We start from the raw sequence: 27911 nt of genomic DNA on the forward strand, positions 1-27911 counted from the left end.
TAAAGCATGCAATTTCCTTTTAGTCTGTTTCAGATGATTCGTTTGACAGTAATAAAAAATCAATGGTACTTGAAAATCTTGGAAAGCCCATCGTGAAAAGAACCAAGAAAAAAGATACACTTCCATGGTGGGCTGCTGATGATCATTCTGATGATGGAGGTATTGTTATTGGAATTCCCATGTGTTTATGTGTTTGTTTGTTTTTTTGTTTTTTGTTTTCTTTCAAGTTTTTGTTTTTCATTTTAAAGTTCAATTACATTTTTGTGTACTTGGAGCAACATCATTGCATTCTTTTTCCCAAAATATATGCTGTTTTAATTTGATACACTTTTCAGTGCTCAGTTTGGAGGGTTAACAGCCATGAACTAGATTAAAATCGGCTTCTAAATGTTATAATGAATGACAATGTTTTGGTGCATGCCCAATTTTTATAAAAAAAAAACAAAAAAAAAAAAAAACACACTACTGCGAGAGTGCCCTATGCTTAAAATTATATTAAACCCCAAGACAAAATTTGTTTATATTTCAGCTAACAATTCTTATATGTGGTTGCTGCATTAATTTGTTTTTTTTATTAGGATTTTTCTTTTACTGGTGTATTTTTTTTAACTTTGCCAACCAAGTTGTTCAGCAAAAGTAGCAATTTAAGGGTTGAGACAAATAATTTAACATCAACAGGGGTGCTTACAACGTTTAGCATTTGTTAATTTATGGGGAAAAAAAACCTTATCCTGAGATAAAAAAAAATGCTACTGTAACTGCTTATAAAATTTTAGTTGGAGTTTAGCTTCAATTTGTTATGCTGCGTACGCAGGACCAGACTTTCTGGCAGATTAGGTCCGATCGTATGTGGGGTAGTCAGATCGTTTTTCTTTAAAAAAAAATCATACGGACCTAGAAATAGAACATGTTTCAAATCTGTCCGACAGACTCAATTCCTATCCAGAAAACCGTTTGTCTGTGTGCTGGTCCGACGGACCAAATACAACGCAAGGGCAGCTATTGGCTACTGGCTATTGAACTTTTCTAGTCCCGTCATACGTCATCACGTTCCAAACGAACGAAATTTCGAACGGACTTTAGTCTGTTTGTGGGCAAGATTTTAACTCCGCCGGGAAGACCATCGGACCCTTTCTGTTGGAAAGTCCGGTTTGTGTGTACGCGGCATTAGTCAAGTCTATCTACATTTGCTAGTACATCTAACACTACCCTCCCCCAGACTGACAATGCTGCAGTCCAAAGGTGTCTCCATCCAGAATTAAAGTATAACTAAAGGCAAAACCTTTTTATTTTCATTTTGGATAGCGTGGAGAGGGATTAGAACACAGTTCAGTTTTTATTCACCCTTTTACAGTTCTCCTTTTGAAAGTGAAAGTTTAAAAAAACAAAAACTAATTTTGGGTTGGCTCCAGAAAAGTATTGGAGGGGAAATCTTTAAATGGGGACACTATTTCTGGTAACTGGGGGGTCCCCAAGGAATACCCTTAATTTGCAGGAATTTCCTGTTTGGCAATAGGACATGAAGTGAAGGGAAATCTCCCCAATGGAACACTGATGGCAAAAAAAAACAAACTGACAGGGGTTATAACCCTTCCTTCCTCTATCCAAAATGGGGAAAAAAATGTGGGACCCAGGTCCCCAAACACTTTTTATGACAATAACTTGCATATAAGCCTTTAAAATTAGCACTTTTTTGATTTCTCCCCTAGACTTTTTTAAAGGGTGTTCTGCGGCTTTTGAATTTGTGGCGAAACGCCCCAAATTGTTCGCTATTGGGCGAACAGCTGATGTTTGAGTCCTCTTGCCAAATCATCCTGTTACAGAAAGCTACTCATATGTACTGATGTGTTCTATCAGTTACACTTGGTATTAGGTTCTTTGTTTTGATATATTTTTTCAGACATTCACTTGCAATTGTGAATGGGGGCTTGGCTTCCTTAAAGAGTTGTCTGTGGATACCCCATTTTGACTGAAGGGTGTCAACAGCTGGAAGATCATATATGATGACCCTATTGATATGTTTTTGTATAAACTCTGAGGTATGTGGCAAACAAATCATTGCGCCATTATACTTGATAAATTGAGACTGAAATTGATATTTATAATATCTCTTATTTTAGTGTTCAGCTGCAATATGCTTTCCTGATGAAGCAGGCTATGCCCCGTGAAACGCAAACTGCGTTGAAGCTACAGAAAGTCTCTTACTGTAGTGGGGTTGGGGAGAACCAACACTTTTCACACTGAGGCACTTTTCAGGCATTTTAACGCTAAAAATGGCGCCTGTGAGGTGTCTGAAAAGATCCTCTCAAGCCACCCCAGTGTGAAATCCCGAGAGCTTTCACACTGAGGCGGTGCGCTTGCAGGACGGGAAAAAAAAAAATCCTGTAAGCAACATCTTTGGGGCAATGTGGGAGCAGTGTATACACCACTCCCGCAGCGCCCATGCCTATTAAAATGAATGGGCAGCGCTGCTGAAGCACCTGCAAAGCTCTTCGGCAGCGCTAGTGACCGAAAAGCATTGCTAAAAATAGTGGTGCTTTAGCACTGACGCCTGCACCGCCCCAGTGTAAAAAGGGGTCTAACCGGAGCACAAGTTTTTTTTTTTTTTTTTTTTTTTTTTTTTTTTTTTTTTTTCCTTTTTGTTTTGAGCTTATATATGCATATTTACATGTCTTTTTACATTTTAATCTGTAAAAAAAAAAAGAAATAAATATATATATATATATATATATATATATATATATATATATATATATATATATATATATATATATTTTATCCCATTGGTATTGTCAAAGTCCTTCCAGTTTAGTATGTTACGTTTTTTTTTTTTTTTAATGTATCCTAAGACAAGTGTGTTAGGGTCCTTTCACACGGGGCGGATCAGTTCTGATCTGCCCCGTGGATATCCGCTTGCTCAGCGGGGATCACTCCGTCGATCCCCGCTGAGCAGGGAGATGACAGGTCCGCTCTCCCCTATGGGAGATTGGATGACGACGGACCGCAGTGCCCGTCGTCGCCCGATCCGATCCGCAGACGGATGGGAAAAATAGCTTTTTCCTCCGTTACACTTTTTCGGATCGGAGCGGGTCGGATGTCAGCGGACATGTCACCGCTGACATCCGACGCTCCATAGAGCTCTATGGAGCACCCGTTCAGGTCCGCCTGAAAAACTGACAGGCGGGCCTGAACGGGACGTCAGTGTGAAAGAGGCCTTACTGGCAGGATCACCAAATGAAAATAAAAGTCTAAAGAGAAAAAAATAAATAAATACGGCCACCACGTTTAAGGAATGGTAACTGCAGTATTTTTTTTTTTCATATTATTTTTAGATTTAATGCAGCTTTAAAAACATTTGGAATTTTTTTTTTTTTAACTCGCCTCCTAAATGCCTGTTGCTAGGGGGGGGTCCCTCGTAGTCTGCCTCCTTCAGTGCCTGGACTGGTGACATCACTTCCCCTCAGCGCAGGAAGGGCTCAGCTCTGCCCCCTCCCTCCTGTCAGTCATCTGGGACACGTGACAGGTGCCATATGACTGCCTGGCACCGCTCATGCATGCGCAGTGGGTGCCTGGCTGTGAAGCCACAGCTGGGTGCCCACAATTAGAATGCCGTGCCGCCGAGCGGAGGGGGGAACGAGCGGGGCTTTGTTCCCCCGCATCGCTGGACCCTGGGACAGGTAAATGTCCGATTATTAAAAGTCAGCAGCTGCAGTATTTGTAGCTGCTGACTTTTTAAATTTTTTTTTTTTTTTTTTCAGGGGAACTCCTCTTTAAGCCAACATCCTTCCATATTTTAATGAAGCTATATCACATTTGCAGCTGGTTTAAAGTTGCATACATATGCCTTTTATTTCATTTGGCTCCTTGCAATATTAGGGTGTTTGTGTTTTTAAAGTGATATTAAACAGAAAGCCAATAATCCAATATATTGCAGCTTGCCAATCATTAGATGCTGTGGTTGCATTCATTTTTCTTTTTCCATCCGACTTCACCTGGTAATCTGGCCAGTAACACATGAGGCACCTTGGAACAGCAGCATTGGAGAGAGAGGAGTGTTAGATGCACTACAAAATTTAGATACAATAACAAATTGAAGCCAAGCTTCAGCTAACACATTTTGAGTAGGCAGGTGGGGAGATTCTATTGCAAAAAAAGAGTAAGGGTCCTTTCACATGGGATAGATCCATGATGATCCACCCCGTGAACATCTGCTTGCTCAGCGGGGATCGTTTCATTGATCCCCGCTGAGCCGTGCAGGGACTGCCCTGTCAGATCTCCGCTCTCCCCTATGGGAGATCCACTCATCCGATCCACTCATCCGATCCACTCTGCAGATGGATAGAAAAAATAGGATTTTCCTCCGTCTGCAGAATCGGACCATAGCGGGGACGGATGATATCGGGTGTCAGCGGATGTTCATCCTATAGGGATGCATGTATGTCCGTATTTCATCCGAAAATCAATGGATGAAATATGGACATACTGTCCGCACGTGTGAAAAGGGCCTAAAAGTGCATGTCTCTTATGCAATAAAAGCTTGCCTGCTCACAGTTTTTTAGTTCCACTTTAAACAGTTGCAGCAATAGTTTTTTTGTTCCTTTTTGGGATAAAGGCTTTACATATATGAATTAAAGCTGACACTTGTAAGCACCCCTGTCCAGTAGTAAATGGTTTGTTTCCCACCTGTAACAGCTATATATGCAGGACAGTTTGCTCTATTTAAAAACAGACTTTCTGGCTAGATGGTCAGGTGAAAATAGAGGATAGAAATGAATGTATCCATTGCATCAAAAAATTGGTAAGCTGCAATATGTTTGCTTTTGTGTTTAATACCTCTTTAAGACCTCCCCCAATGATCTTGCGGAGTAGCTTCTTTTCTGCTGAGTCCCGTTTACCATTCATCATTGGCTCCAACAGAGATTGGCACACCTTGTAAATGGCATCTAACAAAGGGCTAGGGTTGACAATGTAAAGCTGGGTATACAGGCGAATGGAGGAATCCTCCCCATTGTGATATTGTATTCTGACATTGTCAGATTGTCTTAGAATATTATTTGTATTGAGCTTGGTCCATGGAGATATTAGATGAAAGCATATTGTACATGGAAAACTTAATTATGCTTTACGAAACAAAAGGTGTTGTATACCCTTTGGATTTAGCTTCTAGATATATATATTTTTTTCTGTGTGCTGTATTTTTAGTTAACGTTTGGATAACAAAGTAGTTTCGTATGAATAAGCTTATGGTTTCTCACTCTTAACCATCTCCCTAACATTTAACTTTTCCCATAAGGCCGCGTACACACGCGCGGACTGTTGGCCCAACTTTGTCCGTCCAACAGTTTGAGCGAACAGTCCGCTCAAACTTAGCATGGACGGACATGGCCACACACGACGAACGAACAGTTTGCTGAAACCGTGCGCGATGACGTGAACGGCACGTACGACGGGACGCAAAATACGACGTCCTATACACTGCATTATAACTTTCGGCTTGAAAATCCTTTCTGAGCATGCGCGGAACTTAGTTTGACGAACAAGCCTACACACGGGCGGACTGTTCGTTGAAACAAGGTTTCAGCGGACAGTTTTTCGGAATTTCCGTAAAACCTTGTCCGTCCAACTGTCCGCTGAAACTGTCCGCTGAAAGCCCACACACGAGCGGACTGTCCGCCCAAACACTGTTCAGCGGACAAGGTTGGGCCAACAGTCCGCGCGTGTGTACGCGGCCTAAGTGTACCAAATCTTGACACTAAAAATGTATTGCTTTGCTTAAAATGAGCAATTCTTCATGAAGCTATGTTATAAATTAGGTTGTTAAATGCGTAGATTGACATTGATCATTCATCGATGCAATTTATTAGGTGCACATCATTGTCTCAACATTAATCCATTTTCACACAGAAAATTAATTTGAAGGATATTTCCACTAAAATTAGTTTACTGCTTTTGGTAGATGCTGAATTATGTTGGGGTTTACAGAAGAAGCCAACATATACAACTTGCCACATTTCAGAAATCTATTTTCTTGGAGTTCAGCTTTAATTCTGTGGCTTTTTTCAACTATAAAATTACATTTAATAGTCACCCAGAACGCAAATATTGCAATTAAGTGTAATTAAGATAAACTTTTTTTATGCAGACCTTATACGGTATATGCATATTATTGGGTTACATCTATTGGAGAGATTATTTGTTCCCATTTTCTCACATTGGCTGTTTTATGGTATTTTTAGAACTCTCTAATTTATGATGTTCCTTCTTAGATGCTCCGGCAACTGTATAATTTCCCCAGTGATTTGTCCATTATCTCTTTTTGCGATCAAAGAAATTATTGGTAATTTCCAGGTGGCATGGACGAATAAGAAGTAAAGGGAAAGCTATGAAATGCCTTATAATGATGCAGGCAGTAGAATTAAACTGGGATCAGTTAGGCTTTTATGTATGCATTAAAGTCCATTTAAATATCTAAGCAAGTATTTACAAAAATCATACATTGGTTTAGTTTCGTTTTTTTTATGGTTTTTATTTTCACCTTTTTTATTTATTTATTTTCTCATCTAGTACTGCGTAAATAGACTTGTGGCTGTTAAAAATGAGCAACACTGCATTTATTCCTGAAGACTGAAATTTGTTATGCCACATCACATTTAGTACCTTTTTAATATCGCTTTAATGACATGCTTCTAAACGTAGGACATGATCATGCATTCAGCAAAATTTTAAAGCGGTACTAAACCCCAAAACAAAAATTGAATCTGTATTGCAGCTTATCAATGCTTTTCCCCCCCCTCTATTTCACCTGCTGCTCCTGTCAGTAACACACTTTCTAGGCAAGGCGATACATTGGTCAAATTTCGAAAAGTATTTTCTTTCGAAAATCTTATCTAAGAATTTTCATTCGAATTTCACACCATTAGTGCGCTGCAGCATGTTGGAAATTTTTTGAAAAACAAATGATTTTCTAATCAAAGATTGGAGAATCGTGCGAGAAATGTAATCGAAAAAAGAAATGGGCATGCACAAGAAAAGAAAATTCCCAGAAAGAAAAGATTGCCAGCCATGAAAATTCTTTTCTGTAGTACCAGGAGGTGAAATAGAAGGCTCAGTTGGTCGAATTTAGAAATCGGTGGGGGCACCATCAGATCACAAAATGCATGAAATTTCTGATTTTCAAAAGAAAATTCTTTTGAAATTGAACCATGTATGGCCAGCCTTAGGGTGTCTGCATTTTGAATAAAGTTTAGAAAAGCTGTTTCACATGGGTGGTCTGCCTGACGGACTCCTCCATTTTGCTCAGCAGGGGATCTATCCGCTGATCCCCCGCTAAGCAGGTGGATGACAGGTCCATCTCAGCTCAGTGTGCAGAGAAGGACCTGTCAGATCCCCGGTCCCCTCTGGGGAGAGCGGATAAAAATGGCCCCTCTGTCCATTTTTATCCAATCCTCCAGTTGGATGGAAAATAGAGTCTCCATGCGTCTAGATTTCACGGACAGGATCAGATCGGATATCGGAGGATGTCAGCAGACATGTCACTGCCGCTTCATAGAGGTTAATGGAGGGTCCGATCAGGTCCGCCTGAAAAACTGACAGGCGGACATGATTGGAAAGCCTGTGTGAAAGGGGCCTTAATTGTGAATGTATCTGCACTTGCTGTTAAAGCTTCCCTGCAAAATCACACAAATAAATAACCTTTTTAACTTGTCAGTAAAGTTTGCTTCATGCAGCCTCCTATGATGAGGGGCAATGCTGCTGCACTGCTACTGAATTCAAAGCAGTGTTACCTAGTCCTGTTTTTGTACTTTTATTTTGCAGGTGAATGGGTAGGGGTACATTGTACCCCATACTCATTCACATAGGGTGGGGGGCCGGTATCCGGGGGCCCCCTTATTAAAGGGGGCTCCTGGATTCTGATAAGCCCCCCGCCCGCAGACCCCGACAACCAACGGCCGGGGTTGTCGGGAAGAGGCCCTTGTCCTCATCAACATGGGGACAAGGTGCTTTGGGGTAGGGGGGGCGCGCGGCCCCCCCCTTCTCCAAGGCATCCCCCCATGTTGAGGGCACGCGGCCTGGTACGGCTCAGGAGGGGGGGGCGCTCGCTCTCCTCCCTTTCCTGGCCGGCCGGGTAGCGTGCTCGGACAAGGGTCTGTTGTGGACTTGGGGGGACCCCCACGCCGATTTTTTTTCGGCGTTGGGGTTCCCCTTTAAGTCCATACCAGGCGGCGGGGTCAGCGACGTCTCCTTCGCGGGCCCCGCCTACCTGGATATCCGCTCGAAATGAGCGGACTTTTCTCCGGGCGGGAAAAGTTCGCTCATTTCAAAAGTACGGCAGACTGGCACACACACGGGCGGATTGTCCGCCGAAATGCGAGTCCGACGGACTGTATTACGGAAATTCCGAAATACTTAGTCCGCCAGACTGCACGCTGAAAAAGTCCGCTGAAGCCCACACACGAGCGGACTGTCCGCTGAAATGTGTTTCGGCGGACTAAGTAGGCCAGACAGTCCGCCCGTGTGTACGCAGCTTAAGTGTGCTATTTTGTCTTTATGGAAGTGATGCAGCATTTTAACTTGATTCCATGCTCCTGTCTATTTTTATAAATTTTTTTGTCAGCATTGATTTAGCTAAAGAGGATCATACAAAGATTTACAGATATGTAAAGATTCTCTGGCTTAAATGTTGGTCAGCAGAACTTCCTTGCAAGAAACATCTTGGGTGGTTACCTTTTTTAAGGCAATATCTTTTTAATCGCTGCTTGGATAGTATATTAACGTGTAAGTTCACCTTTACAGAAAATGTGTAAGGTGAACTTACATTGGAACCCCCCCCCCCCCCAACTGCACCAGGTCCCCGCAGTACATGAGGCCAGCAATCTCCCACACTGATGCGTTGAAAAGCTGCTTTACCAGTCCGGGGATTTGAAATCACCTTGGCTTTCTCTACTCTTCTCCAGCGCTGACAGGACGGCCTACCTGGGTTCTGATTGGTTGGCACTAGGGATGCACTGATACTTTTTTTTTTTTTTTTCACAATAAGTAAGATTACCGATTTATTTAATAACAAAGCAAACAAAAAAAAGTTTTAATTTATCATTTATAAAATAGACGTGAACAAAAAGAGAAAAGCAGGAAAATAATAATTAAATGGGGGAGAGTAGGGAGTTAATTAAGGCTGATTAGAGTAAATTAAGGGTTTAAAAGGAGTTAAACATAAGAACATTTGTTCATCCCTTTGATCTGCAGATGAAAAAACGATTTCTTTTTATTTTTAGTGTTTTAGGGCTGAGCAATGTTGTTAATAAACATTGGCAGCTGGTGTGTGTGTGTGTGTGTGTGTGTGTGTGTGTGTTTTAATTTTATTTTTTTTTGACAGCTCCAATTAACGGACTTCTTTAACACTGTGGGGAGACCCAGGCCGCGTACACACGGGCGGACTGTTCGTCCAACTTTGTCCGCTGAACAGTGTTTGGGCGGACAGTCCGCTCGTGTGTGGGCTTTCAGCGGACAGTTTCAGCGGACAGTTTGACGGACAAGGTTTTTCGGAAATTCCGTAAAACTGTCCGCTGAAACCTTGTTTCAGCGAACAGTCCGCTCGTGTGTAGGCTTGTTCGTCAAACAAAGTTGCGCGCATGCTCAGAAAGGATTTTCACGCCGAAAGCTATAATGCAGTGTATAGGACGTCGTATTTTTCGTCCCGTCGTACGTGCCGTTCACGTCATCGCGCACGGTTTCAGCAAACTGTCCATCATACCCTCCACACTCCTCTCATGTACATACTGGCTGTCTTTCTCTCCACACTTCTCTCCTGTACATACTGCCCACTGGCATACCCTCCACACTCCCCTCCTGTACATAGTGCCCACTGGCATACCCTCCACACTCCTTTCCTGTACATACTGCCCACTGACATACCCTCCACACTCTTCCTGTGCATACTGGCCACTATCATACCCACCACACTTCTCTCCTGTGCATACTGGCCACTATCATACCCTCCACACTTCTCTCCTGTGCATACTGGCCACTATCATACCCTCCACACTCCTCTCCTGTACATAGTGCCCACTGGCATACCCTCCACACTCCTCTCCTGTACATAGTGCCTGCTGTTATACCTTCCACACTCTTCCTATGCATACTGGCCACTATCATACCCTCCACACTTCTCTCCTGTACATACTGGCCACTATCATACCCTCCACACTTCTCTCCTGTACATACTGGCCACTATCATACCCTCCACACTTCTCTCCTGTGCATACTGGCCACTATCATACCCTCCACACTTCTCTCCTGTGCATACTGGCCACTATCATACCCTCCACACTTCTCTCCTGTGCATACTGGCCACTATCATACCCTCCACACTTCTCTCCTGTGCATACTGGCCACTATCATACCCTCCACACTTCTCTCCTGTGCATACTGGCCACTATCATACCCTCCACACTCCTCTCCTGTACATAGTGCCCACTGGCATACCCTCCACACTCCTCTCCTGTACATAGTGCCTGCTGTCATACCTTCCACACTCTTCCTGTGCATACTGGCCACTATGTTACCCTCCACACTTCTCTCCTGTGCATACTGGCCACTATCATACCCTCCACACTTCTCTCCTGTGCATACTGGCCACTATCATACCCTCCACAATCCTCTCCTGTGCATAGTGCCCACTGGCATACCCTCCACACTCCTCTCCTGTACATAGTGCCTGCTGTCATACCTTCCACACTCTTCCTGTGCATACTGGCCACTATCTTACCCTCCACACTTCTCTCCTGTGCATACTGGCCACTATCATACCCTCCACACTTCTCTCCTGTGCATACTGGCCACTATCATACCCTCCACACTCCTCTCCTGTACATAGTGCCCACTGGTATACCCTCCACACTCCTCTCCTGTACATAGTGCCTGCTGTCATACCTTCCACACTCTTCCTGTGCATACTGGCCACTATCTTACCCTCCACACTTCTCTCCTGTGCATACTGGCCACTATCATACCCTCCACACTTCTCTCCTGTACATACTGGCCACTATCATACCCTCCACACTTCTCTCCTGTGCATACTGGCCACTATCATGCCACCCACACTCCTCTCCTCTCCATGTTGCCCACTGTGATACCCTCCACACTCCTCTCCTGTACATACTGCCCCATCAATTTCCACTGATTTATATTCCAGTTCCTGCGGCAATTCTCTTCAAACACAGGAAAGCCACTGATAGTGTAATGTCTCCGCCTCTGTTTTTTTAATTTTTTATTGAAACTCTTCCATGACTTCCTTTTCACACCTCATATGAGATGTGAAAACCGTGACACCACTCACATCTCATAGGAAGTATACCCAGGAAGTCATGGAGGAATTTTCAATAAAAAAATAAAAATACAGAGACTGAGGAGTTACACCATCAGAATTGCCTCAGGAACTGAAAATACATCAGTGGAAATTGCAGCTATTGGGGACAAAGCACAGTGAGAGAACAGTTGGTGAGCCAAGCAGCAGGAGATGTACAGGAGACCCTGAGAATCTTAAAGCGGGATTCCACCCTAAAGTGGAACCTCCGCTGATCGGATCCCTCCCCCCCCTCCGGTGTCACAATTGACACCTTTCAGGGGGGAGGGGGGTGGAGATACCTGTCAAAGACAGGTATTTACACCCACTTCCGGGCATAGACTCCCGTGGGAGTCTACGCCATTTCCTGCCCTGCCGCGCTGTCTGCTGGGACACACACGGGTCCCAGTGACAGCGCGGAGATTTCCTATTGCGCGACGCGACTCGCGCATGCGCAGTAGGGAACCGGGAAGTGAAGCCGATTCGCTTCACTTCCTGATTCCCTCACCTAGAATGGTGGCGGCAGCAGCCGAGAGCCGAGCGATCGATCGGCTTCGGCTGCCGGCATCGCTGGAACCCGGGACAGGTGAGTGTCCATTTATTAAAAGTCAGCAGCTGTAGTATTTATAGCTGCTGGCTTTTAATATTTTTTATTTTTTTTGGTGGAATTCCTCTTTAACCACTTGGGATCCGCGCTATTGCAAAATGACGGCAATAGCGCGGACCCACATTTTCGGGACTACGTCTATTGACGTAGTCCCGGTTACGAGCGGCCTGCGCGCCCCCTGAGGGGCGCGCGCGGCGCGCTCTGTGATCGGCGAGTCCGTGAGACTCGCCTGATCACCGATCCGTGTAAGGGGTCGATCCCGACCCCTTATCACGTGATCAGCTGTCAGCCAATGACAGCTGATCATGTGATAAAACGGAGCCGGTAATCGGCTAGTATTCCTCCTCGCGCTGACAGCGCGAGGAGAAAAAAAAAAAGCCGATCGCCAGCGGCCGTGTTCGGGACATCAGTCCCGATCACGGCCAGCAATTTAAAAGGACACCTGCCCCCTGCCAGTGCCCACCTGCCACCCGCAGTGCCATCCTGAAATAAAGTAAGTGCCCCCCTGTCAGTGCCACCCAGCAGTGCCCATAGTGCCCACAGTGCCACCCAGCAGTGCCCACAGTGCCACCCAGCAGTGCCCACAGTGCCACCCACAGTGCCACCCAGCAGTGCCACCCAAAATCTGCCTCAGGTGCTGCACCCCAGTGCCGCCCATCAGTGCCCAGCAGTGCCGCCCATCAGTGCCCAGCAGTGCCGCCCATCAGTGCCCAGCAGTGCCACCTATCAGAGCCACCTATCAGTGCCACCTATCAGTGCCCATCAGTCCCATCTATCTGTGGTACCTATCAGTGCCCATCCGTGCCACCCATCCGTGCCACTTATCCGTGCCACCCATCCGTGCCATCTTATCTGTGCCCATCTTTGCCCATCAGTGCCGCCTTATCTGTGCCCATCGGTGCCGCCTTATCTGTGCCTATTAGTGCCGCCTTAACTATGCCTATCAGTGCCCACCAGTGCAGCCCATCAGTGCCCACCAATGCAGCCCATCAGTGCCCACCAATGCAGCCCATCAGTGCCCACTAATGCAGCCCATCAGTGCCCACCAATGCAGCCTATCAGTGCCGCCTAATCAGCGCACTTCAATGAAGGAGAAAAATGACCCGTTTGCAAAATTTTATAACAAACTATTAAAACATGATTTTTTTTTTTTTTTTTTTTGCATCTTTTTTTGTTTGTTTAGCAAAAAATAAAACTCCGAGCTGTAACTAAATACCACCAAAAGAAAGCTCTATTTGTGGGAAAAAAATGATAAAAAATTCATTTGGGTACAGTGTTGTATGACCGCGTAATTGTCACTCAAAGTGCATCAGCGCTGAAAGCTGAAAATTGGTCTGGGACTGAGGGGGGTTTAAGTGCCCAGTAAGCAAGTGGTTAAATAAGAAGCTTAAGACAATCTGGGAATTTCTGAAACTCGGTGGGGAAGCAGGTTGAAGGCCAGGTATTGCGTTGCTTCTAGAACAGTTGCAGTTATAGCGCTCATCATTGACCACCACTTGGATTTCAGAATAATTGCCAACTGGACACCGAAATTCCACTCTTATCTAAATCATTTTTACATCCTAGTGCCATTGGAGTGGATTTATGCTATTAGCGGAACCAATCTGAACCAAGGCATTTTTTGACCATCCTGTAAAAAGGGGACAATCATCTGAGTAGCCATCTTCATACTGCGCACTCATGGTGGAAGAAGTAGAAGTTTTATCTCGGAACATTTCGATTTGGTGTTGGGATTTATCACTTATGGACTTTTTGCTTGCTATTAGGACAATTTATTTCATTAGTGAGCACATTTAGTTTTGATGCATTGTATACTTATTCTTTGTGCAAATTTTTTTATGGATGTGTATAGCACGTTTCAATATTTTACACAGTTTAGTGATTTGTTTACTTTTTAAAGGGGCAGCTGTTTGTTATATGTTCTTGTCCTCACAGGATGCCATTATTGGTACATATTTTTCATAAGATAAAGGTCAGATTTTTGGTTCCCCTGAAAAAAAAAAAAAAAACATTTTTGGTGAGATTTGATCAAAGATTGTATGGCTCAGAACAGTGGGAAAAAAAACTTGCTTTGGAGTTTGCAGTCAGGGTGTCCAAGCTGAGATGTCCTCCCACACACCAATAGACAAACGGATGTGCTGTGAACAAGGCTTATCGCCAAAACTAGTCTGCTGCTGACTGTACTCACTGTGAAGGCTTGAAAATAAATACGCTTGATGTTATGGAGTTGCCGGCTGCTTCTTTTACTCAACTACCATTTTTGGTGAGATACTCCCAAAGGGAAATGATGTCTAAAGGGATGCAGACCCTGCCACTTTTCTAATTAGAACCCTGCAAGTGCCGCAGCTGATTTATAATTATAAAACACCTCCCATACAAACTCACACAGCACATAACGAAAGGTAGGAATCTGCAACAAAGATTAAAAGCCCTGAAATGTACACAGATCACCCAGACGGGAATGTTTTTCTCAGCAAAAGTGGAGTTACTCTTTAACCACTTGAGGACCGCCTCATGTAGATATACGTCAGTACTTTGAAGAGGGATATCTCGGTAACAACAGCAGCTGCTGCCATAACCGAGCTATCCCTCTTTACAGGAGGCGGTCCTGTGTGCGATCATGGTGGTCTCCGTGGCGGGTTTGCCGCAAGATCACTGTTAGCAGCGGGAGAGGTGCCACCCCTCTCCTGCGCCCTCCGCCGCTTACCGGAGCCGTCAGTAACGGCGGGTCCTATCGATGGCTGGGTATAGAGACGAGTGAGGCTAAGATGGCCCCCACTTGTCTCTATACCATAGGAGGGTGGTCGCTTCTCGGCCTTTTGGCTAAGATCAAGTGTAGTATCTGTTCTTATCAGTTGCCAAAGGAGGCGCTGTTCCATTCCTAATAGAGAGAGTTTGGTCAGCACTCTCCGATGGCGTAATTAGCATCCGGAAGGACGGTTTCGGTAGGGGCCGACAGAAAACTGGGGGCCGATGCATGGTTGTGGCTGAGCCGTCTGGAAGGATGCTCCTGGTGGGGATGGGTGCTGTCACTGGTCTGACCCAGAGGGTCAAGTACCTGGCCTTCTGGCCTGGATTGGGGTAGTTCTAGCTCTGGACAGTTTTTCGGGAGGGAAAACCTGCTACTCTCTATTAGAGGTCGACCGATATATCGGCCGGCCGATATATCGGCCGATATTTGCCGTTTTTTAAATAATCGGCATCGGCCGATTGTGTTGATAAAAAGCCGATTCTACAGCGGGACTTTGAAATGACTTCTGTAAGAAGTCAGTGTAAGTTGCCTGAGTCATCATAGCAACACTTTCCTCCTCTCTGGGCAGACTGCCAAGAAAAGAACTAAATGATACAATGTTTACACTTCTGAATGAATGAAGTCATCCCTGTGTAGAAGTTCTCAGTTTAACCATTTAAAGACTAAATCTTTTCTGACACTTGTTGCTTACAAGTAAAAATCCTGTATTTCCCTAATCGTCTTTCAGGACAGCCACTATGAGAGATAGACTCCTCCTCTTCCTCTGGAAACACTGCGCCAGCCCATAAATTCTTACTTCCCCTGCCGGACCTCAGTTATTAGTGTTTCCTCCGGCGGGGAGACACTGTGCAAGGAACCAGGCCGATCAGCTGGGGAGGCTGTGGCCGTTTTGTCGTTAAAAGAACCCGGTTGAAAGAAGCAGGGGCTTCGTTTGGAGAAAGCTGGGTTCAAACCGTTCGAAACCAACGTCCGCGTGTCGGACGGGTCGAACGGTTTACTTACCTCACCAGGTACTGCCACCCCTTCCGAGTCGAGCGCGGCTTCAGGTCGTGGGGGACTCCTATCGCGTCTACAGGGACGCAGCTGGCAAGCCGTTCGGAAGATTTCCCTGTACATGGGTACAGTCCGCCCCTTTTTTTCTTTGAACCGAGCGGGCCGAACGACGGGCGACGTCGTATCCGGCGGAAACGAAGGCTTGACCTCGAAATACGATCGACTTCCGGGTCGTGGAGCTGATAGGAGGGCCGGGCACAAGCTGGAGATGAGTTCAGAACGTGCACAGGCAACGTGGAACTCTGTAGTAAGCAGCCACCTGCAGTCATGTCGGAAGCTGAGGCTCAAACGACAGACTCCAGCATTCCTAAGGTAAGAGCGCCCTGGGGAGGGGTACTCTCTATCTAGGATCCCCCCACCCCAATGTATGGTTCTATCATGGGTGGGGGGGTGGCCAGGGGGGAGGGGAGGCTCAGATCCCTTCGTTTTAAAAAAGGGTCTAGTGCACTCCCAGGGTTGTATCCCGAGCTTTTGATTGACTTTGTCTTTTTCTGTTTTTTTCCTTTTTTTTTTTAGAAAGCTACGGAAAAAACTAGGTCTACGCATAGCTCTAAAAAGAAGTGTCCCTCCTGTAGGGACATTTTAGGGGAATCTTGGACCAAAGTGTTGTGCAAAGGCTGTATTGACTCCCTCGTTAGGGAAAGGGAATCTGAACAGGAGTCAGGACTAGCAGCTTCAGTCAAGGAGCTCTCGTCCACCTTCTCTTCTTTTAGGTCCCTTTTTGAAAAATTTCAGCTTCCCACGGGTCCATCTCCCCAGGATACAACCCCACCTCTAGCACAGAGTTCTGCTCCAGTCCAACCTGCTAGTACAGGGGGGACAGAGGTTGCAGGCCCTTCAGGGACAGGTAGGGAACTTCCAGCGGCAATTTAAAGCCTGAAATGGCAGTTACAGTTGTGGCTCGCAATTTAGAGCACTGGCTCTCACAGATCCAACAACATATTGAGGCAGGCACAGATAAGGAAACCATTCTGTCATCCTTCCCTACTATGCTGCGAGGGATCACTTACATAGCTGATGCCTCTGCTGAGTCCGTCCGCATGTCAGGCAGAACGGTGGCTCTAGCCAATTCGGCCAGAAGGGCCCTCTGGTTAAAAACATGGCCAGGGGATAATGCCTCCAAGATAAAGCTATGTGGGATACCCCTGACGGGGGACCTCCCGTTTGGCCCAGGGCTAGAGACGGTTCTAGACCGGACAGCGGACAGGAAAAAGTCCTTTCCTCTCAAACTGAAAACCCCCGTACCAACAAAAAAGGGGTTTAGTCCGCAGGGGCGTAGGGAAACCTCTAAACCAGAGGGGAAAAAGAAAACCTGGCCCCAAAAAGGCAGGGGCAGAGGAGGGGTGATTTTTCGCCCTCCTATCCAGCCCCGTAAAACCCAGTGACTTTCCAGCTACAGTGGGAGGAAGACTGGGGGCCTTTCTTCCACAGTGGGAGACAATATCCCCCAATCAATTTATTTTAGGGGTAATAAGAAGGGGGTACCTCTTGGAATTCCTAAGACCACCCCCTCAAAGGCTCCTTGTCACGCATCTACCCAGGTGCATGGTAAAGGCCGAGGCCTTGCTAGAAGCTCTGAGGGAATTGGAGAATCAGGATGTTATTCTCAGGGTCCCAAAAGCAGAAGAGGGAAGGGGGTTTTATTCTCACATCTTCATAGTGAAAAAACCCTCAGGGAAGTTCAGGTTGATTCTGAACTTAAAGCCCCTGAACGCTTCAGTGACATACAAAAGATTCCGCATGGAATCGATCTTTTCAGTAAAGGCGCTTCTGCCCCACAACTGTTTCATGGTATCCCTGGATCTACGGGACGCGTATTTACACATCCCTTAGCGGAAGCCTCGCAGAGGTTTCTACGCCTTGCCATAGATCTGGGCGGAGAAACAATACACTTTCAGTTTCAGGCCCTGCCATTCGGGCTATCCTCTGCACCCCGCATATTTACCAAAGTCCTGGCAGAAGCCATGGCCTTTCTTCGGCTCCAGGGGATATGTATAATTGCCTACCTGGACGACCTGCTTTTATTTGCAGCATCCCCAACACAGTTGGTCAGGGATCTCGATCTAACCAAAGGGGTCCTTACAGACCTGGGGTGGCTTCTGAACTTGGAAAAGTCCAGCCTGATCCCCTTACAACAGATCTCCTATCTAGGTTTCCTGTTGGACTCAACACTGTTGAGAGTTTTTCTACCAAGAGAAAAGGTACAAAAACTGGACAGTGCGGTGGCCTCTCTTCAGAGCAACCAGCTGGTTTCCATAAGGGTTCTGATGTCAGTACTGGGTCTCCTTACATCCACCCTTCCAGCAGTGCAGTGGGCAGGGCTACACTTTCGTCCCCTACAGTCCTTCATCCTAGGGGTATGGGACCACAGTCAGGAGGCCCTAGACACCCTAGTTCATATTCCACACCAGGTAAAGAGATCCCTCTGGTGGTGGAGGAAAGTGACAAATCTGTCGCAGGGTCGTCTGTGGCTCATCCCGATTTCTCGGGTAGTAACCACAGACGCAAGTGGAAAAGGTTGGGGGGCACATTTGGGTTCCCTTCTAGCCCAGGGCACTTGGGGGGACGGCGAGTTGACTCGATCGTCCAACTGGAAAGAATTAAGGGCAGTGGGACTAGCCCTCAAATTCTTCAAAAAAGAGCTCCGGGGTCACCACATTCAGGTGCGGTCGGACAACTCTTCCGTAGTGGCCTATTTGAACAAACAGGGTGGCACGAGAAGCGGAACCCTGTTGTCTTTAGCGACAGAGATTCTGTCCTGGGCCGAAACCTACACCCTTTCGCTCTCAGCAGTTTTTCTGAGGGGAGAGAAAAACGTGGTAGCAGACTTTCTCAGCCGAAAGAGGCTGAGGGAGGGCGATTGGGTTCTCAACCAGGAGGTCTTCAATCTCATAATAAGGAGATGGGGGTCTCCGGAGGTGGACCTGTTCGCGTCCAGAAACAATGCAAAAACCCCCTGTTTTTTTCTCCCTAAAAAGGGGAGAAGGAGCCTTAGGGGTGGACGCTTTGAGCCAGAATTGGCACTTCAGAACTTGCTATGCCTTCCCACCTCCAGCGTTGTTGCCAGCAGTTCTGAGAAAGTTTCAGATGGAAAGCACATCTCTGATTCTGGTGGCTCCACATTGGCCCAAGAGAGCATGGTTCTCAATGCTAAAGCAGTTGGCGGTAGAACCTCCCTTACTCTTGCCCCCTCGGGACGATCTCCTCTCTCAGGGGCCAGTCCTCTGCCCACAGGTACGCCAGTGGAAGTTAGCGGCCTGGCTACTGAGGAGGGTTTATTAAAATCTAAGGGATTTTCACAGAGACTAGTTTCTACCCTCCTGGACAGTAGGAAAAAGGAAACTCGCCAGATCTATGAAAAGGTCTGGTTGCGTTTCAACAAGTGGTGCGCAGAGAACTCTTTCCCAGTACGGAGCTCCTCCGCAGTGTTGGAATTTTTACAATGTGGGGCAGATAAGGGCTTATCCATTAGTACCCTTAGGGGTCAAGTATCAGCCCTCAGTGTTTATTTAGAGGATCATTTGGCTGCCAACCCATGGGTAGTCAGGTTCTTTAGGGCCCTGTTCAGACAGAGACCGGTCCAGGGTCTGTCCTTTCCCAGATGGGATTTATCTTTTAGTTTTGCAGAGCTTAACTGGACCCCCCTTTGAGCCTTTAAAGGAGTGTCTTCTGAGAGAGCTTACTCTGAAGACAGTGTTTCTGGTAGCAGTGACAACTGCTAGGAGGGTCAGTGAAATGGAGGCCTTATCAGTCAGGGCTCCCTTTTGCGTTATTTTTCCGGATCGGATAGTTTTGAAGACCGATCCAGCCTTTTTGCCGAAAGTGGCATCCAGCTTTCATAGAAGCCAGGAAATTGTTTTGCCCTCTTTTTGTCCCAATCCCTCCGGTGAGAAGGAACTAAAATTCCATTATTTGGATGTTAGGAGATGTATCCTACACTATCTGGAACTGACCAAGTCATTTAGAAGGTCAGATTCCTTATTTGTTTTGTTTTCCGGGGCCAGGAAAGGTTGTAAGGCGTCCCGGCGCACTATTGCTAGGTGGCTCAGAGTAGCCATCGAGCAGGCTTATTTAGTTGCAGGGAAAGAAATCCCAGTGGGTATTAAAGCACACTCCACTAGAGCTATGGCAGCCTCCCAGGCAGAAAGAGCGGGAGCAACGCCAGAGCAGATTTGCAGAACAGCAACATGGTCCAGCTATTCCACTTTTGTAAAACACTACAGAGTGGATCTGGTGTCGGCAGGTGAGCAGACCTTTGGGCGAAAGGTCTTGCAAGCTGTAGTCCCACCCTAACTGGTAAGTGCTCGCTTATCCTCTCATAGTGGCTGTCCTGAAAGACGATTAGGGAAAATTAGAGTTACGCTTACCGGTAACGTCTTTTCCAGTAGTCTTTCAGGACAGCCCTAGTTCCCACCCGAAAATTGGGGGGAGTCTTACAAAAGACCAGAGCGCAGCAAGATAATGGTATTTGATAAATATGTTATTAATGTGTTCTTGTGTCTCCCCAGCTGGCCGGAGGTATTCTCGATATAAACTGAGGTCCGGCAGGGGAAGTAAGAATTTATGGGCTGGCGCAGTGTTTCCAGAGGAAGAGGAGGAGTCTATCTCTCATAGTGGCTGTCCTGAAAGACTACTGGAAAAGACGTTACCAGTAAGCGTGTGCGTGTGCGTTTGTTTTGTTTAATAAATGTTTAAAGCGGGAGTCCGCCGGGACTCCGCGTTTTTTTTTTTTTTTTTTTTTTAAAAGCCAGCAGCTACAAATACTGCAGCTGCTGACTTTTAAAATAGTGACACTTACCTGTCCAGCGCGCCCGCGATGTCGGCACCCGAAGCCGATCTCTAGATCGACACTAGAGTGCTGCCGCCGTCGCCATCTTGGGTATGGGAATCAGGAAATGGAGCCTTTCGGCTTCATTTCCCGGCTCCCTACTGCGCATGCGCGAGCCGCGCTGCGCAATGAGGATGCTCCCCGCTGCCTCTGGGATCTGTGTGTTTCCCAGCAGGCAGCGGGGCACTTGCGGAAGGGGGTGGGCACTTGCGGAAAGGGGCGTAATGTATGCCCCTTTCCGCAGAGAGCTAGCCCGGAAGTGGGTGCAGTTACCTGGATTATCCAGGTAACTGCACCCCCCTCCCCCCTGAAAGGTGCCAATTGTGGCGCCGGAGGGGGGGAGGAATCCGATGAGCGGAAGGTCCATTTTAGGGTGGACCTCCGCTTTAAGTGTAAGAAATTTTCTGTATCACTTATGAAGGCTGCTTTCACACTGGAGCGGGCAGACGTTGATGGTAAAACGCAAGTTTTAGCGGCTCTTTACCATAATTTTAGCGGTGCTATTTGGCTGCTAGTGGGGCACATATAACCCAGCTAGCGGCCATGGAAGAGGTTAAATGCGCCCATGAAGCACCGCTGCCAAATCGCATTGCATGCGCTTCGGCAGTGGTGCCCATTCATATCAATTGGCAGGAGTGGTGGAGGAGCGGTATACACCACTCCAAACGTGCTGCTTGCAGGACTTTTTTTTAAGATCCTGCCAGCGCATCGCCTCAGTGTGAAAGCACTCTGTCTTTCACACAGACTGCAGGGGAGCCATTTTGCAGGCACTTTACAGGCGCTATTTTTAGCCCAAAAGCGCCTTAAAAAACGCCCCAGTGGGAAAGGTGTGTTAGATCAAGGGGGATTAAAAATAAATAAATAAAATAAAATCGGCCTAAGGCCGCGTACACACGCGCGGACTGTTCGCCCAACTTTGTCCGTCCAACAGTTTCGGCAAACAGTCCGCTCAAAATTGGCATGGACGGACATGGCCACACACGACGAACGAACAGTTTGCTGAAACCGTGCGCGATGACGTGAACGGCACGTACGACGGGACGAAAAATACGACGTCCTATACACTGCATTATAACTTTCGGCGTGTAAATCCTTTCTGAGCATGCGCGGAACTTAGTTTGACGAACAAGCCTACACACGGGCGGACTGTTCGCTGAAACAAGGTTTCAGCGGACAGTTTTACGGAATTTCCGAAAAACCTTGTTCGTCAAACTGTCCGCTGAAAGCCCACACACGAGCGGACTGTCCGCCCAAACACTGTTCAGCGGACAAAGTTGGGCGAACAGTCCGCGTGTGTACGCGGCCTTACATATCGGCCCAAAAAAATCGGCATCATATATCGGCTATCGGCCGCCATGATTTCTAAATATCGGCATCGGCATCGGCCAGAGAAAAACCCATATCGGTCGACCTCTACTCTCTATGCTGTGGGGGAGGAGCGGTTAGTACTTCCCGAATGTAATTGGGAAGAAGTGATGGGAGCGACGGTGGAGCCTGATGGCAAAGGGCTCTCACCAAGCTTCCTGATCTTCATGCCTTCCTGTCTGGGGTGGGGGCTGCTGTGGTTCGAACCGTGGGTCAGGGCGGGCTTGAAAGCCTATGGAGTATGTGCCCCTGGAGTGGCAGTCCTGGGGTGCCTAAGAGTCACTGTGAGTGAGGGTCACATTGATTTTGGGCACCAAGGTCACTGCACCATAACACGCTTTTTTAGCACCTGCCTCTTGGGCCGGGCCTTTTGGCTGGGACCAGAGGAATTTTTATTCCTGGCCGGAGGGCCTGGTCATTGTTTCACACAATGACCACCTTTTCACTCTGCTCTCCACTATCCCTTCCCCACTTTTTATTTATTTTCAGTGTGTGTTTGTCACGTCTTGTTTTGTCACTTTGCACGTTTGCTGTGATGAGTAGGGTCACAGGTCCCAGGGCCTGTCCTGAAAGTCTGGGGAGGGGGGGTCATGGCCTTCTGGCTTAGTTCGCCCTCTTCCTTAGGGTTGGGGTTTCCATTTGGGGGAGCCTCACCTAGTATTTGGGTGGGTCTGTCTCGGCAGACCTTCCAAAGAACGTGGTCTGACTGGTTTCGGCCAGGAAGACCAAGTTTTAAGTGTCCTTGTCCCTTGTCAGGAGCCTAACACCCCGGGGGATTCAGGACAAGGCCCTCTGATTTTAGAGGGCTTGTGTACCCGTCTGCACTTTTTTGTGTCACTCTTTATGTGTGTGCACATTTTTTATGCACCGGGTGAAGTTTTTGAGTGTGTTTTGCATGCCACAGGCTTTCAAAAAAAAAAAAGGAGGGTGGAAGTGACGTTTTTGAGGTACTTTTTTATTCTTCAATGTCATTTTTCCAAATGACTTTTTTTTTTTTTTTTTTTTTGCATTTAAGTCCAAATATGAGATCTGAGGACTTTTTGACCCCAGATCTATTATTTAAGAGGACCTGTTATGCTTTTTCTATTATTTTTTTTTACTGGCTGGAGTAGGGAGGCAGGTCGTTAGGTGAACATGCCCCAGCGGAGCAGGAGCACAGTCCGGTCATCTGTTGCTGTGTGTGTCGGCCCTTTGGGGGTGCCTCCGAGCCCCATGGTCATTTGGGGGGGGGGCTTGGATTTCCAGGACGTCACAGAAAGCTGCCAAGTCCTCTGGGTATCTCAGCACGGCTGTTTTGTCCTGGTGTTTTGCTGTGAGGCTGAAAGGGAATCCCCATTGATGGGGGATATTCTCTTCTTGTAGGGTGCGCAATAATGGTTGGAGAAGTCTGCATTTTTGCAGGGTGACCCAGGATAGATCCGGGTATAGCTGAGTCTGGGTGTCATCAAGAGTCACTTTGCGGGCAAGACAGGCCTGTCTCATTTCCTCTTTCAGGGGATAGGAGCTTAGACTGCATATGATGTCTCGAGGCCCTGAGCCTCACCTTTTAGGATGCAGGGCTCGCTCCAGTCTGGGGCCTGTGCTGGCAGGAGGGCCCTCTCAGAGTCCCTTGGACAGGGAGGTGCAGGGGAGCAGGCCATCTGTGCAGAGGGGGCTGCTTGGGGTCTGTTTGGGCAGGGGTCTCTGGAACGTGACTGCCTCTGTGTCTTGGGGGATAGTGGCGCAGGTGAGCTCCCACAGACAGTCTGGGCTTCAGCAGGCCCATATGCTGAAGATGGGTGCAGGTAGACCGTACCTGGCAGGGCTGGATCTACTGAGAAGGCTGGGGAGCTGGGGTCCATCCCTTGGATCCCGGGATCAGTTGCCGTCCGCAGCAGCTACGGGTATGCGTCCGAGAATTGGGTGTACTGCTGCTGCTGCGGTGGGAAGCCCAAGATGGCGCCCACAAAGCCTGGCTGTAAGGCCTCAGGTGGGGGAGTGGGTCGGTTCGGGGGACTCGCTGCTCCGGATCACAGGTAGGCATCCTCGGTGTGTTGTGTCTGGTGCTGCAAGTCCGAAGGAGCCCGATGCTGTACAAGAGCTGAGGGGGAGAGCTGCGTAGAGGCCCTTGTGTTTGCTATGGAGGTGTTCTGTCCCGCCCGGCAGCATGTCCGGCGGCGGGAAGTAGGTCCAGAGGTCCGTGGATGAGCCTGGTAGGGGTTTTGAGGATCCCCGTGGTTTTGTGGAGCGGGTCGTCCTGGAGCCACCCATGTAGGTGAAGTGGAAAGTCCCCTAAAGTGCCTGTTCGTTAAGGGCTGGGAGAGAGCAGGGAGGTTAAGCTTCCATACAGGACGACTTCCGGTCATGCCCCCCGTGTTTTTATTTTAGATACCCCCTGAATGTGTCCTGAAGAAGCTAAACGGCACAGGAGCTCACTCTTATGTACATGATGTATGTTCCTCCATTCTATGTATTGTGTTTTCATGTGTGTGTTATCTTTTTAATTCTCTATTTTTTTTAATCTCAAATACTGTCCAATGTGCCTCTGAAGTCCATCCCGAGGGCTATTTTTCTCTGTAGCTACCACATTTCACTAAGGCTCTCTAACAAACCCCCGAGGTCTTCACAGAACAGCTGTATATATACCGAGGTTAAAGTGATTGTAAAGTCTCGTTTTAAAAAATAAATAACAAACATATTATACTTGCCTCCTCTGCACAGCTGGTTTTGCACTAGGCAGCCTGGATCTTCCTGTTGGGTGCCCCCACAGCAAGCAGCTTGCTCGAGCTATAAGTCCATGTGTCTTTTCGGACACGGAGCTTTCGTTAGGCCCTGCCCTCTCTCTCTTGATTGGATAACTGACTTTGACAGCCGTGGGAGTCAGTGGCACCACTACCGTCTCAGCCAATCAGGATGAGGGTCCCTGATGGCCGAGGAACATATGGTCATCGCTGGACAGAGATGGGGCTCAGGTAAGTTTCAGAGGGTGCTTGGGAGGCTGCTATACACAGAAGATTTTACCTTCATGCATAGAATGCATGAAGATAAAAAAAAACCTTCTGATTTTGTAACTCCTTTAAATTATCCACATGTGGACTCCTATTTTACCAATTGGGTGACTTTTGAAGGCAATTGGGACTAGATTTTAGTTAGGGGTATCAGAGCACAGGGGGCTGAATACAAATGCATGCCACACTTTTCATATGTCTATTTGTAAAAAAAAAAAAAAAAAATGAAAACCATTTATCATTTTCCTCCCAGTTCACAATTTGTGTCACTGTCTTGATCTATCACTTAACATCCCAATAAAATAAATTTCCGTTTTTGGTTGTAACATGAATACATGTGGAAAATTTCAAATGTTATGAATACTTTTTTCAAGGAACTGTATCCTGAAAAGAAATGTGTATATATCTTAAAATCTGGATATTTCTATTAAAATTTCAATTGCAAGTGAATTTTTAAATTGAATGAAGACATCAAAATAAATACATTTGGTGCAAAATATATAATTGGATTGCATTTTAAAGTACCCCCTGCTGAAAGCAGATATCCCATTGGCTACAGTAGTTTGCAACGATCTCTCTGTACTTTTATATTGCCAAACACATCATATACAGTAATGCTATTAAGGGTGACGATATATATTTTTTTTATTATATTGTGATAAAGATAAAAAAAAAATATGTGTGTACACTTTGTTTTGTCGCTTTCTATCTCTTTCTTTCTCTCTCATTTCTAAGAATATCTCTCAAGATCTTATTTAAAAAAGAAGAATCTGAATAACAAATCAGTCTCAGTAGATAAGTCAGGACCAACTGATGAGAAGAAACTACTCACAAGCTTCTCTACTGGTACTTTTTCTTTACCTAAACAATAAACTCGTGTCAACTGCCTTAGCAACTTTTCAATTTATTTTCAGTTTTTAGCAATATCATAGCTAACCCCACATTTTAGAAACTTTTTTTTTTTTTTTATTTGGTGTAGAAAACTGTGAAAGGGGACCAGTTTGGATATAAATAGGAGAACCAACACTGGTCTTTTGTTTTCGTGTATGCTCTTGGGGCTTTTTTCTCTATATGTTGTTCACTAGCTGGTAACTTGCATACCTGGAATGTGCCTGTGTATACCAGCAGTTGGGGTACCTAATATGCACTGCTGGGTCAGTGATTCAGTAAATATTCAATGACAGGTGGTGCCTGCATGTTCAAAAACAAGATGGTGGCACCACCTCCTATATTTCTGATCTGACAGGTTCCCTTCAATGTCTAATTTTGCCCAAAGCTCCTATTATAGTTTTTTTTATATATCCTTTTTGGATAGAGTCCTGTTTCCTGTGTCTAACTGCATGTTTCTCCCTCAGACATAAAATGAGGGAAGAATGTTTTTGGTTTAAAAGATATTGTTATGCCAGTAGCTGAAAGGCTTTCTCCACTCACCTCTTAGCCTAGTACCTGAGCATCTTCATGTCTGTTGGCATTGTTCAAGTCTAATAAGCACAAAGCCAATCAAAGTTTATCTTAAATTCACTTTAGTTCTCATCCATTGAGGGACTCCGGAATTCTTTGACTGTCAGGTTATACTGATGCCTACAATAAAAAAACAAAAAATTAACTTTGGCAACACCAAAAAAAAGTTGGCCCCGCATAGGATAACTCAGCCCACAGCCAGCAGGCCTGAGTTTTTTGGCAATGTGCTCAATAGAGATGGATCAAACTCTAGAACACAGTAAAATTCAGTTAATGAATGCCATTGGAGTCTATGGGACCCGAACTGGAAAAATCAAAAGTGCCCATTTTGGGGCCTTCGATGCAAGTTATATGGCATGCAAAGAGTATGGGGGTCCGGGTACTGCCTTGGGGGACATGTATCAATGAAAAAAGAGTTTGTAAAACACATCATTTTTAAATGAGCAGTGATTAACTGAAGCTTAAAGTGAAATAATAAAAATGAAAAATTCCTTTAACCAATTAAGGTCCGCCGCCACAGATATACTGCGGCAAATTTAAATTAAATTCTGGGGCTGAAGTGGTTAAATGTATTGCTCCCTCAATCTGCTTGTAAAGTGGTGCATCTGTACCATGTATAAAACTGCTGCAGCAAAAATGACACTTATAAAGCCAATAAAATTACATAATATTTTGTTTTTCCTGCAAGCTTTCTTTATTTTATAAACGACGGCTTGGGGAGCCAGTCTGTATGATGAGGTCACAATTTAGGGCTCTTGGAACAAGATTAGAGATTTTCTGGATAAATTCTGTTTAGCAGACGTTGGATAGAAATAACAGGTACTGAAAAATTGGGCTTTGGGTGTTGGTGGTGCCTTCACACAGTATCCCTATAGAGGTATGCTTGATGAAAGCAAGGATTGGCCTTGCTGTCAAAAATTTAAATGATAGGCACCTGTCAAACAGGTGCAAAACAATTGGTCTTTGGGTGCTAATTGTGCCCATGAAACCTATACCAAAAAATGTCTTCACGATAAAATCAACACCCACAAAGCTTGGCAGCCTAGACAGTCTTGCACAGATGCCACATCCCAAAAACACCTAATCGGCAACATCGACGTTAGGGGCTTGATAGCTGCAGCTAATCCCGGAATGATTCATTTGGATAAATGTCAGCCCGTCGATGGAGTCTGTGGACAGACGCACTGAATGAACATTTGGAAAGCACGCTGGATGCAGGGCAGCCCAGCAGCTCAATTGCATACTGGGCAAGTTCTGGCCAGTGGTCTATTCTCATGACCCAGTAACCCAGCGGAACGTCAATTGGAAAGCTCTCCATGTCTGTTTTCACCCCTATATAATCTCCCACCATATGATGCAGACACTTCCGATGGGATGTGGAAGCTGACAGCCCTGGGTGCCAGGGCCTGAAATTTTTTTTAAATACATCACTAGGCGACCTCCTTCTCCATCGCTCCTCTCTTGACCAACAGAAGCCTCAAAACTAGCCTTTCCACAGGCCTGTAACCTTGTAGAGT

General features: G+C 46.2%; 1 protein-coding gene and 1 pseudogene across 2 annotated transcripts in view; both read left to right on the forward strand.

The window, feature by feature from the left end:
* CEP162 (centrosomal protein 162) overlaps positions 1 to 27911 on the forward strand; it is a 185906-nt gene that overhangs the window by 26570 nt on the left and 131425 nt on the right. Inside the window, exons 3-4 of one of the 2 annotated variants that reach the window (XM_077487309.1) lie at positions 24 to 159; positions 25669 to 25779. In XM_077487309.1, coding sequence (XP_077343435.1) covers positions 24 to 159; positions 25669 to 25779 — 247 coding nt within the window. The remainder of the gene's footprint in view (positions 1 to 23; positions 160 to 25668; positions 25780 to 27911) is intronic. The other variant, XM_077487310.1, reaches the window with a different exon arrangement.
* On the forward strand, positions 14752 to 14859 carry LOC143990587 (U2 spliceosomal RNA; annotated as a pseudogene).

Source organism: Lithobates pipiens, unplaced genomic scaffold, assembly GCF_037356315.1.
Source record: "Lithobates pipiens isolate NorthernLeopardFrog02 unplaced genomic scaffold, aLitPip1_a1.2 Scaffold_18, whole genome shotgun sequence".
Taxonomy (NCBI): domain Eukaryota; kingdom Metazoa; phylum Chordata; class Amphibia; order Anura; family Ranidae; genus Lithobates; species Lithobates pipiens.